Source organism: Babylonia areolata, chromosome 2 (assembly GCF_041734735.1).
Source record: "Babylonia areolata isolate BAREFJ2019XMU chromosome 2, ASM4173473v1, whole genome shotgun sequence".
In the NCBI taxonomy this organism is placed as follows: Eukaryota; Metazoa; Mollusca; class Gastropoda; order Neogastropoda; family Buccinidae; genus Babylonia; species Babylonia areolata.
This window is the reverse complement of record NC_134877.1, coordinates 33,874,895-33,887,679: the sequence shown is the minus strand read 5'-3', so window position 1 is coordinate 33,887,679 and position 12,785 is coordinate 33,874,895. Positions and strand designations below refer to the sequence as shown.

At 41.0% G+C, this 12,785-nt stretch overlaps 1 protein-coding gene across 2 annotated transcripts in view; it reads right to left on the bottom strand.

Annotated features, from left to right (window-relative positions):
- Positions 1-4,355: 4,355 nt before the first annotated feature.
- The window catches only part of LOC143279408 (uncharacterized), a 46,314-nt gene continuing 37,884 nt past the window's right edge, over positions 4,356-12,785 (bottom strand). For both annotated transcript variants that reach the window (XM_076583447.1, XM_076583448.1), the window contains exon 4: positions 4,356-5,126. In XM_076583447.1, coding sequence (XP_076439562.1) covers positions 5,088-5,126 — 39 coding nt within the window. In that variant the 3' untranslated portion in view covers positions 4,356-5,087. The remainder of the gene's footprint in view (positions 5,127-12,785) is intronic.

Genomic DNA, 12,785 nt, shown 5'->3' with positions numbered 1-12,785 from the left:
AAACGTGGGCTAATTACGTTTTCCATTCAAGGTTTAAGATTTTAGGCATTGCCTTTTCTTGCAATCTGTCCTTGCTAATCCACATTCACTGCAGTTCATAATAAACACGAACAAATCGGCAACGGAGAGACGGATAATGGTGCAACTCTGCGACTTTAGATTCATCACGCTTAGAAACCGCGCATGTTGTAATAGAAAGCTGTATCGATTTGATCAAGACAACACATTTTACTCCCAGACCTAAGTAAGGTATTATAAAGGTATCAACTATTCTAAAACACTACATTAATGAACGCATGAGGGAGGGAGGGAGAGAAAGAAAGAGAGGCTTGTTGCAATGGATGTTATCTTTGTAGTTATACATACAGAGGTCATTTTGTCATGATTTAGTGAGTTAAAACACGTCCATGTAGCCGAAACTCTCAGCTGGCGGAACCGGAACCAGATTTCGATTGGAATGGCTTTTGACAGTTTGAATTGAGTACGCAAGGTGTGATGAAATGCTACCGCGCATACCAGCAGTATTAATTTTGACCTTTATTTAAATCATACAGTTGGAGCTGTATTGTTTCTTGAACATTTTTCCTTGTACCTGAACTCGCTGTTCTATACCACGGCTGACAACCACAGGAAAAGAAACAAAACAAACCAAACCAAAACAAGAAACTGACAGAAAGGATTGGGTTACAGAAGCTCTAAGGATAAATAAATATAGGCCTATATATATATATATATATATATATATATATATATTTAAAACAACAGAACAAAACGCCAGAAAATATATTTTAAAAAGTCCGTTTGCTATTAAACTTTAAGAAATTTGAGAAGCGTTTGCAATGTTTTTCCTGTTGGGGGGCTTGAGGGGGGAGGTGTCTGATGCAGATAATGTTTCAAATAACAAACATGTCAAGTGCTGTGTGGAGTCAATTGTCATCACCAGGTTGCACACGGTTAAAATAGAATTCACATAGGATCTGTTTTGCATCGTGGGTCTAGTTGACCCATTACTGCCCTCAAAAGAATTGATTTGAAAAATCCATTTTATTAGATTATTTATTCGTGTTTACAAATTTTCTGTTGCCTGGGTTAATTATTAAAACAAAGAATAAAATCTATCCACATCTTGCAAATAGCAACTCTTATTCAGACTTTGTAGGTCTGGCAGGCTTCCACTTTTGAAAGAACCAAATGTATTAGTAGATAGAAATAGAATGAAATAAAACGCGCATTGAACACTCCTCATCTTTCCAAACTCTGTCATCTTCAGGACCATGTTTCATGGAGGCAGCCATTGTTCACCCCCTCTTCCCCAGGGAAAAATAATGACGGGGGTTCGAGACAGCCAGGACTTATGGGTAGGGGAGCACTGCTAACTTGACACCAAAGCACGACGTACAGACCTCGGGACAACTGACTGTAGGGATACGAGAGCGCTGCTAAATTGACTCCAAAGGGAGTATGGGTCTGACAGACCCAGGACATATGGTAAAGGGAGCATCGGTAAATTGATTCATGAGGGAGTAGGTTTGACAGACCCACAGTAACGTAGGGATATGAGAACGCTGCTAAATTGATTCCAAAGGGAGTATGGGTCTGACAGACCCAGGACATACGGATAAGAGAGCGGCGGTAACTGATTTGTGGGGGAGTATGGGTTTGACAGACCCACCGTAACGTAGGGATATGAAACCACTGCTGAATTGACTCCAAAGGGAGTATAGGTCTGACAGAAACACGACGAACGGGTGAGGGAGCACCCGTAACTTGAAAGGGAGTATTTGACAGACCCGCAAAGTACGGTTAGGGGAGCACTGCTAATTTGACTACAAAGGGGGTGTGGGTTTTTCAGACCCACAAAGTACCAATAGGGGAGTACTTCTAAACTGACTCACAAGGGAGTTTGGGTTTGACAGATCAATGACGTACGAATAGGGAACTCTGCTATGGTGTCTTCTCCAGCGTGTGTGGGTCTGACTGACAGACTTAGTATGTTGGAACAAGTTTGAAAACAAGACAGGCAAGGCCTTCAAGACCAAGACTCACTTGTGACATGTACTTAATGGAACCAAGGAATTATGAAGAAAAATATTTTTTAAAAAAAGAAAAGAAAGAAAGAGAAAAGAAAAAGAAGAAGCAGCCATCCTATCAAGAAGCCTTGTTAAGCGTCACTAATATCTGACGTACACAGTGTGACGTTTTTGGTGTTTTTTGACTCACTTATGTAAACAAAGTGAGTCTATGTTTTAACCCGGTTTTCGGTTGTCTCTGTGTATGTCTGTGTGTCCGTGGTAAACTTTAACACTGACATTTTCTCTGCAAATACTTTGTCAGTTGACACCAAATTAGGCATAAAAATAGGAAAGATTCAGTTCTTTCCAGTCATCTTGTTTAAAACAATATTACACCTCTGGGATGGGCACAAAAATTTTTTTAAAAAAAGAAGCCAAATTATATGCAAACTGCATTTACTGTTATATTTATATTTTTTGTATTCTCTAAACTTGGCACTTTGATCTGATATTCTGACCCAACAGCAAGAGCGTTCATTATTATCATTTTTTGTTCAAACAGGAACTTCTTTTGCTAAGCATGGAAGTTATATTTATTTTGCAAACGTTTTGGTGCAGATAGTAAACAAGGGAAATTAATCTGTAATTAATGCTAGGGGACTTAATTTGCTTTAAACTGATCTTTCTCATCTTAAACATTCCATTTTGAAATTATACTCAATACGTAAAAAGCTTGTGTATTTTACTCTCAGTGTACAGGGCTTTCACTATGTTCATTCGCCCAAGTGGTCTTTTTCGGAAAATACTCAAATCAATACGACGAGTGGACTTTATAGATCTGTTGGCTGAGCCCTGATGGTCATGGGCAAAAATCAATTGCGTACACACATTTATACACATTCAAAGCCCATGCTCATATTCTACGCGAACGACGCCATTTTGTTTCAAGTTGTTGACCTACCCGTTCAATCCTACACGATAACATGTGATGGAAAGTTGGAGGAGACCGTTAAATATTTATTCAGAGAAAGATTTGTGAACGCCTCATCACTTACTGGATTATGCCCCAAACTGCCATAAAAATACCCACAGAATCAGTCGGAATTCACAGTTAAAAATTGTAAACCATGCGAGTTAATACCCTTGATGAAACGAAAAAATTTCCAGTCTTGACTTTTCTCAAAATGACGTCCTTTTCACTTCATACGACGTTTAGAAGTACTTGTACTTGGCTCTACATGTTATTAGTTTAACAAAATACTCAATTTTCATATCAACTTTAAAACTATAAAACTAGAATGAACATAAAAGATAAATTGAATCGATCGACAGTGTCGTACTACATTCCCGGCGGGTGTAACCTGAAGCTTTATAATAACAAATACAGAACACATTTTAACGATTAGATTTTTTTTTTTTTTAAGTGTATCACAAGTGAGTCTTGAAGGCCTTGCCTCTCTTTTTTGTTTTTTGTTGTTGTTTTTGTGTTTTTTTCCCCAGGACCTAATTCTAAATTACATCGCATTGTGTACAATCTGCTATTTCCCCCCAAAAATACAACTCGGGAGAATGTGCATTTTGAAAGGTCTTCACACTGAGTGTAAAACACAAAAGCCTTTCTATGTACTGAGTGATATTTTCAAAATGTAATAATTTCAAAATGTAATGTTTTAGATAAGAAAGATAAGTTTAAAAACAAATTGATGCTCATGCTTCAAAACATGATTAATCTCCCCATCAATTAGATGCCCCAAAGAGATTCATTCATCAGTGTACCATTCAGACTAAACGAAAGAAGATCCAATTTGAACAAAAGATAGTAAAATTGACTGCTGTTGATCAGTGTTTCAGTTTTTCAAATCAAAGTGCCAAGTTTTATGAGCAGAAATGTTTTTAAAAAAATGTAGTTGTAAATTCATTGTGTAAATAATTTGGCTTCTTTTTTATATATATTTTTTGTGCTCATCCTAAAGGTGCACTGTCGTGGAAAACAGTATGAGTGGAAAGAAGAGAACTTTTCCTACTTTTACATCATGTTTTGTGTATTACCAGAGAAAATGACAATGTTAAAGTTTTACCACATACACACACAGACAACCGAAAACGGGTTATAATAATAGACTTACTTTGTTTACACAAATGAGTCAATAACGAACTTCTAACGCTCCTGTAGTCTCCTTTAGAAGGTTCCAGCCAACGACAGATGATTTTAGCATGTGTGTAGCTGATACTAAGTGACACGCGTTCACACACACACACACACACACACACACACACACACAACTACACATGTTACACGCACGCGCGCGTCAAACGCAACACACCAAGACATTCGCAGACGCCTTCGCAAAAAATACACAATTTAATAGGACAGTCATGTGGTGATGAAGTGAATGTATTTTCACAAACACAACATTTCGCACGCATTTTTCGTTCTTGTCGTTATGTGATGGAACTGTGCAAACATTTGATGTCAAAGCCTTTGATACAATAATGCAATTTAAATGTGAAAACTAACAAGCACACTATATTTAGTTTTCCCATTATGTGTAACATGAACACTGAAAAAGAAGGAAACAACAAATGCTCTGCCTTACTTGGAGGGTGTGTGTGTATGTATATATATATATATATATATATATATATATTGTGTGTGTGTGTGACCACAAAATCATGTCGCCTAAGTATCTTTTTGATAAAAGGTAGTCCTGAACATAACATATTTAGGAAGCCTGCTTAATTTTCGAACAAACCGATACAGTGAAAGTTGGTCTACATCTTTAAATCCTTCTTACTGCTTCAAAACAGTTTTCATTTTTTCTGTTCTTTGTTTTTTCTCCTCCCCATCTCCTTCCCCGACAATACTGAACTTTTTAACAACGGCTGGACATTATCAATTCACTAACAAGTTAACGTTTTAACGTCGTCACATGACTAAAGTTGATTGCGAATAAGTATTAATTTCACTGTGATTTGTCGCTTGGTTACCGGAAAAGAAAAGCGAAGAGTGAGAGACGGGATGATGATGATGGCTAAGAATCTGGCCGGCGGAAGGAAGGACAGGGTGGAAGGTCATCAGTGTCTCCGGTAGTTTCGGCCCCGTCCTCTCATCGCCTGAAAAACAGAGCACGAGCGTTATTAATTTTCGTGTCGATCAAGTTTTGAACCAAAGTGTTTTTAGATATTGTGTTTGATCTGTATGATAGCGCGAGCGCCTGGCCTGCGCGCGTGAGCGTGAGCGAATGCATGTGTGGGTGGGTGTTTTTCTTGTTATATTTGTAGTTTGATTGTCTACTTTTGTACGGCGTTATAGAACATGGAACGGTGAGTCCATTTCGATGCAGCAATCGTGTATATGGTACGGTGTGAAGTGATAGTGGTGGTATTGATGGTGGGACCAGTTTGATATAAGATATCCATCCATCCGTGGATACAAACCACCGAAAAGCAACAGGGTCTACAGTAACGTTCTATGTCGTGTGTTCCTCATTGTTGAAGAGATGCATTTTAACCACTGACACATTTCTGTATTCTACCATTGTCGCTGATATGTAAAATGGTTTGAAATATCTGTGTATATATATATATATATATGTGTGTGTGTATATATATATATATATATGTATATGAGAAAGAGAGTGTGTGTGGGGGGGGGGGGGGGGGCATTTTAATACTATGTACTATTGTTTGTTGTTTTATGATGAACATAGAAAATGTACCCACATCATAGGCATTACTAAACTTTTCAAGTTTATTCTGCGGTGCTGGGACACTCACTTATGCTGACTGTTCTGGATAGTAAAATACCATGTTCACATTATGATCCATTATGATCCGCTGAATTGTCGCCGCTGACATTTTGGCGGAGCTCAGTTAACCAGCGACAAATCTGCGGACCGTTGAAAGATTAAAGTTTAACATACCTCCGCAACAGCGGGACTGAGAACCCTTAAATTGTCGCCGGTTGATACCATATCAGCAGATTGGCGACATTTCAGCTGCTATTTAGCAACCGCTGATTTGTCGTCGTTGTTTCCTTCACTGGCAGTTCATGACTTTAACAGTTTGTTTTTTCTGGGGAAGGGGGGTATTCTTTGTATATGCGTGCAAAGCTCGGGAACATGTATTTGTTTCCCCAGATATATGTTCCCCAAGGTTCATATTCCCCCAGGTCCATGCTGCCCCAATTCAGCCATGGTCAGTGGTGGTCAATGGCTGTCAGTTGTGAGTAGTGATCAGTGGTGGTCAGCGGTCAGTAGTGGTCAGTAGCGGCCAGTGCTGACCAGTGGTCAGTAGTGATCAGTCATTGGTGGTCAGTATTGACTGGTGGTCAGTGGTAAGTAGTGGTCAGAGCCAATGGTGGTCAGTTGTGGTCATTGGTGATCAGTAGTAGTCAGTTGTCAGCGATGACCAGTAGTCAGCAGTGGTCGGGTGTGAGTAGTGGTCACTGGCCGTCAGCGGTGACCATTGGTCAGTAGTTGTCAGCGGTGGTCAGTAATGGTCAGCGGTGACGAGTAGTCAGTGGTGGTCAGCAGCGTCAGTGGTCAGTTGTGTCAGTGGCAGGCAATTGTCAGGGGTCAGTGGTGTAAGTTCAGTGGTCAGTAGTGGTCAGTGGCCATAATGTTCAGTGATCAGCGGTGGTCAGTAGTCATCAGTGGTCAGTAGTGGTCCATGGTTAGTGATCAGCGGTGGTCAGTAGTGGTCCATGGTTAGTGAGCAGCGGTGGTCAGTAGTGTTCCATAGTCAGTAGCGGTCAGTGGCCAGCGGAGTTCAGTGGTCAGCAGTCAGTAGTGGCCAGAGGTGGTCAGTAGTCGGTAATCGTTAGGAGTGGTCAGTGGTTGTCAGTAGTGGTCAGTAGTCAAAACCGGTAAACATTGCATAAGATATAGTGGTCAGCAGTGGTTCCAGACCTGGTGTAATATATACTCTGGGAAATATAGACCTGGCGGAACAGAGCCAGAAAACATAAATTTGTGGGAACATAGATGTAGGGGAACACAGAACCGGGGGCCCTTAAACCTGGCTGAAAGAAAATTTGGGTGAAAATACCTTTGATTGAAAACCGTGTCCATGGAATTGAACACAGTCCAGTCACAATGACAAATCCCAGAATACACGTATTTAAACGTTACTGTTTAATGGAAAAGAAAATTAGATGATGGACGAAGCAGCTCGATGGTACGAGTTAGGAGGAGTTTGAGATTAATTTAGGAGGAAGATCGGAGAGAGGGCAGAGGGATTACAAAGGTTGTGAGTTGATGCTGTATATCAGTCAGTCTCATGTTTGCTGCATAGGGTGTGCTAAACATTCACACATCTTTGAAGTGGTAATTATGATTCCTATTTTATTGTGCCTGTGAGATACTTTGTGGTGACAAAGTGGGGAGTTGTTGGATCCAAATGGAAACATATATTCAGTGTCTTATCGTATGTACAGGACTTGATAGGCATGGGGAGTGGTGTTGGTCAGTCATGTTTGGTGCACGTTATTGTATGTGATGTCACCATTAGTGGCGGGTAAGCTAAATGAAGCTTGTTTTACCTCACATATATCTCTGTGTGAGAAAAATGCATACTGTTTGGCATGTGTTGAAAGGTGCTGAGATGGGTATACGCTTGTCAATAATGTCCAGGCTATGTTGAGATCTGACCTGGGTTTCGGTTTTGTGTGTATGTTCCAGGTGTACTGCTTAATGTAGGGTGAACTACTTTATCAAGGGCTGTGTGCTGCTCAAAGATGCTAAGGATCTAGTAGGAATTGCTAGGTAGGAAATATGTGTTGCTTAGTGTGTGCTGCTTTATGTTGGGTGTGCTAGACAGGAAATGTTTGTTGCTCAGTAGGAACTGGTTAGACGGATGTGTGCTGCTTAGTGCTTTGCAGGAAAGTTTTGTTGCTTAGATCTGTTAGATGTAGTGCTGCCATGTGCTGTTTAATTCTACTTATCCTAAGACTGTGGCAAACACTCTTTAAAAAAAAAGAAAAGAAAAGAAAAACACTCCACGTGGCTCTGCTGTTGGTATGAGGAAAGAGTACAAGTGTGTGCATCGTCACTCTCTGATCCCTTCTCACATGATAATCTACTTCTACTATTTCTCTACCTCCTTCTCCCTCTTCTCTCTACTCACTCCCCCCACCCCACCCCCCTTACATGTGCGCGTAAAAATATATTGCACTCTTGGGGGGGCGGGGGGGGGGGGGGGGATGGATAAATTCAAGGAACTTCTCAGTAACTGTAAAAAAAAAAAAAAAAAAAAAAAGGACAACATAGGGTGCTTGACAGCATACAAGTTGCGTGCTAATTTGGTTTGAAACAAAAATATGTCGCATGTTTGCGCAAGTACACACACACACACACACACATACGACACACGCACTACACACTACACAGTCGCGTGCAGACACGCACAGACTAGCGCGAGCGCACGCAAACGGTCACATTGGCTAAGTCACGCGGTGATTGCACGCGCGTGCAGAGAATGAATCTTGCAGACTTCGCCGATTTGATTTGATTTGTTCTGATATTCCACATGGGCATAGCCTACGCATATGGGAGAAAAAAGAGTTAATGATATTAATCGGTGAAGGTGGCTTACGTATATGGAAAAAGAAGTAATGATATTTAATCGGTGTAGGTTTAAGCACGGCGAAGTTTTTTTGTTTTTGTTTTTTTACAACAAATGCATAATTACATTACGAAAAATTGTCTTCAATTACATTACGTAAAATTGTCTTCCCTGGCAGAAACTGGATACGCTTTGCCATCACGAGCACGAGAGGTGACACTCATTTGACGAGAACGTTCGCTTAGATTTAACGGGAAAACAACAACAACAACAACAAAACCACTCCCGTATTTCTTTAATAAAAAACGAAAAGAAAAAAAGAAGATCATCACATTCTCCCCTCTCCCGCTGCCATCTTACTCACCCACTTCTCTGTACACCTTGACCTCATTTTAATGTTTTTAAAAACCGCCACGATTTAATTTGTTTGGACATAAACTGGGTTAGTTCAGTTTTCAGGAAAATGTGAGTTTAAAACATAATATTTTGTTTTCCTTAAAGTCTGTTCTCCCCGTTGAAAACTGAGCTGAAGAGAGAAAAAGAGAGAGAGCAAAGTAAAACCGGTGTTTTGCAACATCTCACAAAATAGCTAATCGTGTGCGACAAACAAAATAGAAATTTGATCATGTTTACTGTACAACACGGATATTAATCTTCCCTTTTGCAAGCTACCCCATACCCTCACCCTTCGACCCCTCCACCTCCCCCCTCCCCCTCCCCAGGTCGACATTTCCTTCGTTTATCTATTTAACTATTCATTTGTTTATGTCTTTCTTTCTTTGTTCCTTCCATTTTCCTCTATTTTTCTTTCTTTTCTTTTGTTTCTTCCTTTTTTGTGTGTATATTCATTTCTTTCTAACTCCGTTGTCTTGTGTTTGTTTATTTATCATTCCATAGATGGCTTACTCTCTCAGTGCACTTTTTCCCTTCCCACCACCTCTCTCTCTCTCACACACACACACACACACACACACACACACACACACACACACACACACACACACACTTTTAAAAATAAAGCAATTCTTTGTTGCCATGCCTGTTGGTTGTATGCCGCTTCTCAAATGGTTAACACTTTTGGCTGGGTCCTTCAGAGATGTTTTGCTGTTGAATATTGTTGACGGGGTCACATTTAAGGATTGGGTGTAAGCCAACGATTTCTCGCAATCCCACGATTTCTCTCAAAGTGAGAGAAATCGTGAGCGTTCCCCTCCCACGTTTTCCCTCAGTTGCGAGAAATCGTTGGGGGCGCCCCCACGATTTTTCACAATGTGTGAGAAATCGTGGGAAGTCCCCCTCATTTCTATTGAAAATAATTCCTTTATCATCGGGGTTGGGTTCTTGTCTTTCCACAATGCAAATCTCAGAGAAAAATGAGAGAGAGGAAAAGAAAAGAGAAAGAGGGGCGACGACAACGATGATATCGATAATGACAGTAGCGTTAGTGAAGACATCAAACAGTAATGACACTGATACACAACTATTTATTGTATTTCACATAAGATGGATCGCTACAACACATCGACCTCAAATTCAACATCGGAATCAAAAGCAAACAACGAATTTAAGACAATTTGTATAACTCAAACATAAATATACTGTAATTTGATATAGTATAATATAATATTATGATAAGACTTGAACCGAATCTTTCCCGAGGGATGTTGGGTATAACATCAAAATGATTCAATTTTCTACATAAATGTGATAGAAAAAAAAGATGTATTACAACGCATTACCCTCACGAAGGCAGCGTGAAAATTGGACCAAATAGTTTTGATGTTTGCTGTGATGCTACCTTTTCTGTCACATTTATTTAGAATGTTCATTTCATGCTTGCTTATTTGTTCATCTGTTTGTGTCAGCATCCTTACGCATACAAGATTGCACTGAAAATAGATTATCAGTTTCATAAAAGACACTTAGAACATGAAAATATGATTTTTAAAACAATGAAAGAAAAGAACAAATCAACCAGCCAAGTAAACACACAAAAGGAAACAATGTTTAAACCCCCACCCTCTCCAATGTCCCCACCACCCTCCTCGCCTTCCTTCTCTAGATCCCCGATCCACACAACACAACACACACACACACTTACTCACTCACTTACCCACCCACTCACTCACTGACATACACACACATTCACACTTTTTTTTTAAACCAGTACCTTCACCGTCTATTGTTGATGTCTTCGCCAACGCCACTGTCATTATCATGAATTTCGTTGTCGTTGTCCAGCGCGTTGGGTTACGCTGCTGGTCAGGCATCTGCTTGGCAGATGTGGTGTAGCGTATATGGATTAGTCCGAACGCAGTGACGCCTCCTTGAGCTACTGAAACTGTCCTGCTGACTCCCCCTCCCCCCGTCCTACCTCTCATTTTTCTCTCAGATTTGTATTGAGAAAAGACAAGAACCCAACTCCGATGAAAAAGGAAATATTTTCTGATGAAAATAAAGGGCACATCCCACGATTTCTCACAATTGAGAAAAAACGTGGGAGGGGAACGCCCACGATTTCTCGCAGTCCCACGATTTGGGATTGCGAGAAACCGTAGGCTTACATGGGGGCTTCAAAACATGGTTGGCTGATGGTATTGTTCATGGTTTACGTCGCTTACCTAGTTCGGATACATTATATAGCTCGATGGGGGCTATGAATCGCAGCTAATGAGTATTGATATGAAATGGCTAACAGTGCTGGTTGTTTGACTGGTGGTTATTGTTGACAGAAGATTGCTTACGTTGCTGGGTGGGGGTTGTAAAGATTTTTCGCTGGTGGACCTTGGTGACGGGAAATGGTTTACGTCGCTGAATGAAGGCTCTAAAGATGTTTCGTTGATTCGTATTGTTGACAAAGGCTTGCTTACAACGCTGGATGAGTATTGTCAATATGTTTAGCTGATAGATCTTGTAAAATTGGAATGGTTTGCATCGCAGGATGAGGGCTGTTTGGCTGATATATATTGTAAAAGGAGAATGGTTTGCATCGCTGGATGAGGGCTGTTCAGCTGATAGATATTGCTAAAGGGTAATGGTTTGCATCGCTGGATGAGGGCTGATTGGCTGATACATATTGTTAAATGAAAGCTGTTTGGCTGATATATATTGTTAAAGGGGAATGGTTTGCATCGCTGGATGAGGGCTGTTTGGCTGATAGGTATTGTTGAAGGGGAATGGTCTGCATCGCTGGATGAGGGCTGTTTGGCTGATAGGTATTGTTGAAGGGGAATGGTCTGCATCGCTGGATGAGGGCTGTTTGGCTGATAGGTGTGGTGTGGTGTGTCCATCGAGATCGATGATGACCATCGTTGTCATCCAGCTGGGGGATGGGGGAAGGGTGGTGGTGGGGTGGGGGGATGCTCATGAATCTATCTGTGAATGCGCAGATGGCTGAATAGTCCAATCTGCGCACGAAATGTTCGATGACGGGGCAGACAAAGACAGGCATATCATTGTCAGGGAGCTTGTTTGCCCGTGACTTTCTGGCCTGCCTCTTCTGAACAGCTGCAGCCTGATAGGTATGGTTGAAGGGGAATGGTCTGCATCGCTGGATGAGGGCTGTTTGGCTGATTGGTATTGTTAAAGGGGAACGGTTTGCATCGCTGGATGGGGGCTGTAAAAATGTTTGACTGGTGTTGTTAACAGAGGACTACTTACATCGCTGGATGAGGGCTGTAAGAAATGTTTGGCCGATATATATATAGGCTACTGAGAATTGTTGTCTTCCCGGCTGCAAAGGTATTTGACTTATATTGTTGACAGAGGATTGCTTGCATCGCTGGATGAGGGCTGTAGAGATGTTTGGCAGACGGATGTAGATGGCAGGGAATGGTTTTAGATAACGGGTCTGTACAACATGTTTGGCTGATGGATAATTATAGTTGACGAGGTATTGTTTGTATTACTGACTGAGGTCTGTGGAGCATGTACAGCCGAAGAGTGTAGTTTACAGGGGATGGTTTTATAGATAACGGGTCTGTAAAACATGTTTAGCTGATGGGTAAAATTTCAAAGTATAAAACTCTCTCTCTCTCTGTGTCTCTGCCCCCCACCCTCCCCACCCCGCTCCCCCTCCACCAACTCTCTCTTTGTCTGACAATATCTGTTCTGTCAACCCGTCCTTCTCTATCTTTGTGTGTACCTGTCCTCTATCTCGTGCGTGCGTGTGTGTGTTTGAGTGTGTGTGTGCGTGATTGTGTGTGTGTC